Source organism: Sander vitreus, chromosome 2, assembly GCF_031162955.1.
Source record: "Sander vitreus isolate 19-12246 chromosome 2, sanVit1, whole genome shotgun sequence".
NCBI classification, from domain to species: domain Eukaryota; kingdom Metazoa; phylum Chordata; class Actinopteri; order Perciformes; family Percidae; genus Sander; species Sander vitreus.
The window spans coordinates 31,998,616-32,004,798 of record NC_135856.1 but is presented as its reverse complement, the minus strand read 5'-3'; the positions used below and the strand labels follow the sequence as shown (position 1 = coordinate 32,004,798).

Sequence of the window (6,183 nt, the reverse complement as noted above, 5' to 3'; positions counted from 1 at the left end):
CATTATCAGATCTAGTCTCGGCGGCCCATGTAATTATCTCCTCCGCTCCTTCACTTTGAATAACTTTTCATTGCTCGCTAGGTTACAATGTTCCGACAACTAAAAATAACAACCTACTGCATTCCCTCCATCCTGCATTCAATCCGCCAAGGGATTTTGGGACAGAGGAGAAAATATTACACCCGCTCCCTCCTCCTCTCCTTCTTCGCCCTCCCTCCCCCGCCTCCCCCTCCATCTCTGTGCCCGCCCTCGGCCTCCATCTCTCCTCCGATCCCTCTCTTTCTCGCCCTCGCTGGGTTTCACTTGGAGGACATGGTGTAGCAGCCGTGTGGGTGCCACTGCATGTCACGGATGCGCCTAATGGACTGCATCTGGGGGTAGCGGGCGCCGTACTCGTTGAAATGCCTGAATTCGCCCTTCTCCAGCAGGTACTGGCTGCCACGGTAGCCGGGGAACTGGTAACCCACCCAGCTGGGGAGAGACAGAGGAAAAGGAGAAATGACAATCTGGAAAGTGACGAGGAAAAGTGTTTAGGAGAAAATGTATTCAAGAAAAGAAAACACAAGGTTGGAAGATGAGTAAACCAGTCAAGTAAAAAGGGAGAGAAATATGCTACAGTAGAAGGTCAGATGTAGAGGGAGGATAAACATCAAAACAAATGAAGACATCGATCTGTTTGTCATGCTGTCAGATGCCGAACCACATATGTTTCAGACGTGAAGTAATCACAACATTTAAGAAACAGTGTCTGCTGTCTGCCACACCTCTCAGAGCACAGGAACACTGAGCTGCTGATGTCCATGACACCCTCAGTGAGGTGCTGATGAAAAAAAAAGAAAGCCTCTATTCCTGAACTTCCTCCCAGAGCTCTCAGATAGTTAATGATGTGCTGCAGTTTCTGCTAGTTTGAGAATGACGACACTGTGGAAACTGCCTGACACATGCAGCAGTACACGGAGCTTGACTTTTTGATGCAGCTGTTGCAAAAGCATGGTGCAATGTTGGTAGCGGGCATTATTAAAAAAATTATGATTTGACAATTGGGAGCCACAAACAGAGAAAGGATTTGATATAGCTGAGCTACAACTCAATAGAGCGTTAGATTCTCAAGTCTGTACCATAGGCTGTATAAAATGTGGACGTAGTCCAAGGCTGTAGTACTCGAGTCTGGTCTGTGTCTTGAGTCCACTTTTTGTTAAGTATTGCAAATTGTCTTGGTCTCGTGCCTTGTTGGATCTAAAATTGTCTTGGACGCGGCAAATGAGAACTGGTCAAGTTGTTCCTAGTTACTGAATTGGGATCAGTTGTACAGAACAGTGCCTAAATTCTATGCATTGAGTAGTTTGATGTTAGCAGATCTCTTTATTGTTTATAGATCCATCTTAACTCCTTGGTCACTATGTTAGCATTGGAAAGACACTATTGCTTATTATGGTCTTGGACTGGCTCTGGACTTGGTCTAGACTTGGAATCGACTGGACCTCGTCTTGGACTTGACTTGGATTCTATTTAGTTGGTCTTGACTAGCCCTGACGTAGTCTCCGTCACATCACCCATAGGTTTCTGAAGAGCCAAAATGAAGCTCAAAGTGAGTGGCTCCGGCGTCGCCTAACTCCCGGCTGATCCAAAAATGGGCAAAGACTTTATGTGGAGCACGGTGGAGCTGAGGTGGGCTCAATGAATCCTCGCCTCCTGTGATTGCCCCCACCTCTCACTCAAAGTGGCACATCCTTAACTATGCAGATCTGTAAGCCTGAATATAATTTGAAAGGGTGAGTTATATAAAACATCTCCCTCCGCCCTCCCATGACAGTTATTATGAAGCGGAAATTTAGTTATAGAGACCAAAACTTTTTTTGTTTTTTTGTACCAGGATGTAAACATGTTTATTTCTGCTGTAAAGTTGGGCATTTAACATGGGACATGGGGGACTATGGGGATTGACTCCCTTTTGGAGCCAGCCTCAAGTGGCCATTCGACCAACTACTAACTTGGCTTCATTCTTTAGCCCTGGGGGTTGCTGCTTGGTCTGCACGCTAAATATGAAGCTTAGCTTAGCATAGTTTAAAGACTGGAAACAGGTGGAAACAGCTAACCAGGATTTGTCAGGTTGGCAAACTCTGCCTACCAGCCCCTCTAAAGCTCAATTCTGGTTGGTTTACTCTGTACAGAGCCAGGCTAACTGTTCCCAGTCTTAATGCTAAGCTAAGCTATAGCAGTATCGATCTTCTTTTCCAAGTCTCGGCAGAGAAGCAAGTAAGCAAAAAGCCAAACTATCCTTTTAAAAAAGGCAAGAAAATGCCCGTAACATGTTGCCACGCTACTCACGTTCCACAGCTGACCATGATGCTGCCCACTCTGTCGGTGAAACCATAAGAAAACAGGCTGGGGACATCATCGTCCATGATCTCCATCTTACGGCCCTTAAACTCTCCGACCTCATACAGGCAGATCTTGTGCTTCTCGGGGTCCTAGAAGATGGTGGGGGGAAGAAAAAGAAGGGGAAGCAGTTGAAACGAGCAGAGATAGAAGATGAAGTCAGACCACTGGTTTCCTAAACAGCAGGGGGTTTACCATGCGGACGGGCCTAAAGGACAGCAGGTAGTCGTTCTTCTGGCAGTTGCTCCAGGAGTCCCAGCGGGGGTACTCGCCCTTCTCCAGGATGAACATCTCCCCACAGAAATTCATCTGCTCGTAGCCCACGAAGCTGAGGAGGGGAGGAAAGGTCACAAGGACAAGAGGGGAGTAAGTTGATGAGCTCCAAGTATTATGAACAATCACTGTGTTGCCTTTAAAAGGAGCACACCACTGATTTCACACACAAAGATCTTTTTATTCATCACGAAGAGTACTACTCAGCCTGTAAGAAACAGTTGTATGAGTTTTCCAAAGCTTGACAAAATAACCCTGATAATGTCACTCTGGATGTCCCCTTCATGCTTTGAGGACTATGTTGTCCCTTTTGTCCTGTCTTCTTTCTACTTGCTTATTTGCTCTGAAAGAACTCATCTCCTTAAGAGCAGCAAAGATGAATCGATTAATCGGTTAGTTGTCAACTATTAAATGAATCACCAACTGTTTTGATAATCGATTAGTCGGAGTCTTTTTTTATGAAAATGAAGGTCAAAATTCTCTGATTCTAGCTTCTTAAATGTAAATATTGTCGAGTTTCGTCACTCCTCTATGACAGCAAACTGAATCTCTTTGAGTTGTATGGACCAATCGATTAATTGAGAAAATAATCGACAGATGAATCGAACAATGAAAATAATCGTTAGTTGTGGCCCTAATCTCCTTAATTGTCATTTAATTATGTATTGGTCCACATTTTCGATACATGATTGCTGTACTACTCTCTCTCAGTCATCGCTGTTTGTTGCTTTGTCATGTCATTAGTTTAGGTATTGAAGTTCATCCAACTGCTGCACTCTCTGCAAATCACTCGGGGATAAAAGCATCCGCTACATGCCTAAAAATGTGAAGTGTATAATGTCACATAATGGTGGGGTACAATTTCTACATCACCAGCGATGTACTCAGAGGAGTGTGGGAGTTGGGTACAGTATGACTACATGCAGGTGGGTGTGCACGTGCCCGTGCAGCTGTATGTATGTGCACACGCAGGCTACTTACGGTCCGCAGGTGACGCGCAGGGAGCGCACCTTGTCCATTCCCATGTCACACACATTCATACACTCGCTGTTGATCTCAATGCAGCGGCCCTGGAAGTTCTCCTGGTCGTACACACACATCTGAATATTTGGGGTAAAGGGAAGAGAATGAGAGTGAGGAAGCAGGACGCACAGGTCCAAGGCAACACTTGAGGAGGGTAGAAATAGGACAGAAAGACCGTGACGGAGGAGAAAAAGTGAGCACATAAGAAAGAGTAAAATGAAGTGACTGTGTTGTGACAGTGGCTGAACGCACATGGTAGCCTATGTTTCTGTCAGTTGGAGTAGTCGACCGCCCACACACTGAGCTGTAAGAACCAGCAGGTGTGTGGTGATGATCAGAAGGTAAACTGTTAGCGTGAGGCCAGCTGCGTTATATCTGTAAATGTTTGATCATCGGTTATACGTGTGTGTGTGTGTGTGTGTGTGTGTGTGTGTGTGTGTGTGTGTGTGTGTGTGTGTGTGTGTGTGTGTGTGTGTGTGTGTGTGTGTGTGTGTGTGTGTGCGTGTGTGTGTGTGTGTGTACCTTGTAGGACATGTTGCCCATATCAGACATCTTGTTCTGAGCCTTCCCGTCAGTCTGGGAAGCAGACTTGGATTTCTCTCCTCCGGCAGACATGATGACTGAAGAGAGAGAGAGAGAGAGAGAGAGAGATAAAGAGGCCTTAAATCAGACTTTAATAGCTGTCTTTTACTGTCAAATTAAGAGACTGTATGAAAATGATTAGGGTGGGCAAGGGGGTTAAACATTATGTTTAAATTATTTCAAAAGCTAAGCCCACTCCATTGATGTTAATATTTTTCTTTGAAACCTCCTCTTGACTAAGGAAAAAGATTATAACACCCTACTCACAATACCTCAACATATCAAAGTAATATAACACAACAATATATGTAAAGATTTAGATTATCCTCCATTTAGCAAAAATACATTAAACAAATAACCCTCTCCCTTTCCTGACCGCCACACCCCTAATAACTTTCATACAATCCCCTAACACAGCTGAATTCAAGTCAGACTTTACCACTCACATTACCATCTGGTCCCTTGTTCTGCTTTACATTTATGGTATACAACATTTTTCCATCAAAAAACATCAAAATAACCAAAATTCCTCCTTAACAAATGAAAATAGCAGTCTACTGACAAAAGGACACTACAGTGTAAAACCTACAGTACCCCTTTAACACATGCATATAACATACATTACATATAGACAGATTAAAAAAAAAAAAAAAAAAAAAAAAAAGAACTTAACTTACATGCAATTAAACTCCTGTGTTTGTGGAACCAACTAGATTTTTAGAGTTTTAGGTTCAACCAGTCAAGCATTTTAAGCATTACTTTTACCATAATTTATACTCAGAATAAACTCAAATGTTTATTCTGAGTATAAGAGATTTTATGACAGCTATTGGATTTATCCAAAAAGATATTCACTTCATAACTGGAGCTCGAACTACAAAAGACTGTCTGGACTGACAGGTTATTCTTGCTCTCTACCTCCCTTCTGTCTTTTCTTTTCTCGTTCTGTATGATGTTTGTCCACTGTCTTACCTGTAGGCAGTGTGTGAGTAAAGGAGTAGACTCGGGGCTGAGACTGGTGGTCTGTGTGAGGCACCAGGCCCCTCGGCACTTTTATATGCTGGCGCCCAGAGAGAGGGGATTAGAGACACAAAAACAAACTCGCTGAGCTCACAGCCCCCACAGAATAGAAATACCCCCATCATCAAAGAGAGAGAGAGAGAGAGGCAGAGAGAGAGCCGGTAGAAGATATGAATATGAGGAATCAAATGTGACAAACTGAAAAAATCAATGTATATTTGGACTGAGAGGACCTGATGGAAGATGAAATAGCATCATAATAACTTGATAATGACCAGTGGTCTAACTAAGTACATTTACTCAAGTACTGTACTTCAGTACAAATTTGAGGTTTGTACTTTACTTGACTCTTTTCTTTTCATGCCACTTTCTACTTCTACTCTGCCACCTTTCAGAGGGAAAGATTGTACTTTATACTCCACTACATTCGTCTGACTTTTTTAGTTACTTTACAAATTAAGATGTTTGCTCATAAAGTACATGTAGTGTATACAGGCCTACATGTCCAGCTGAAATGATTAGCTGATTGAATACTTAGTTGATTGACAGAACAGTTTGGATCGTTTCCAGTTTCTAAAATGTGAGGATGTTTCTGCATTGAGTACTTTCCTCAGTATTTTCCTGATGATACTTACATACTTTTACTTAAGTAACATTTTCAATGCAGGACTTTTACTTGTAACCGAGTATTTTTACAGTGTGGTATAAGTACTTTTACTCAAGTAAAGGATCTAAATACGTCTTCCACCGCTGATGATGACATGAATCCATAAACCCAAAAGGGAGTTCAGTCAGTAAGCTGCTACATACGAAGCCCTAATTCCCCAAAAACTCAAGGCCAGGCTGACCATGCTGGTTCACATTGAAGAGCCTGTCACAAAATAATTATTCACTGCTATTCCCATC

At 42.9% G+C, this 6,183-nt stretch overlaps 1 protein-coding gene across 1 annotated transcript; it reads right to left on the bottom strand.

The window, feature by feature from the left end:
* Nucleotides 1-299: 299 nt before the first annotated feature.
* On the bottom strand, nt 300-4,290 carry crybb1l2 (crystallin, beta B1, like 2). The gene is made up of 5 exons (XM_078270103.1): nt 4,198-4,290; nt 3,634-3,752; nt 2,575-2,707; nt 2,329-2,471; nt 300-471 (listed from the first exon to the last, which is right to left on the bottom strand). Exons 1-5 carry the CDS (start codon nt 4,288-4,290, stop codon nt 300-302), a joined length of 660 nt encoding a protein of 219 aa, XP_078126229.1.
* Between the last annotated feature and the right edge of the window lie 1,893 nt (nt 4,291-6,183).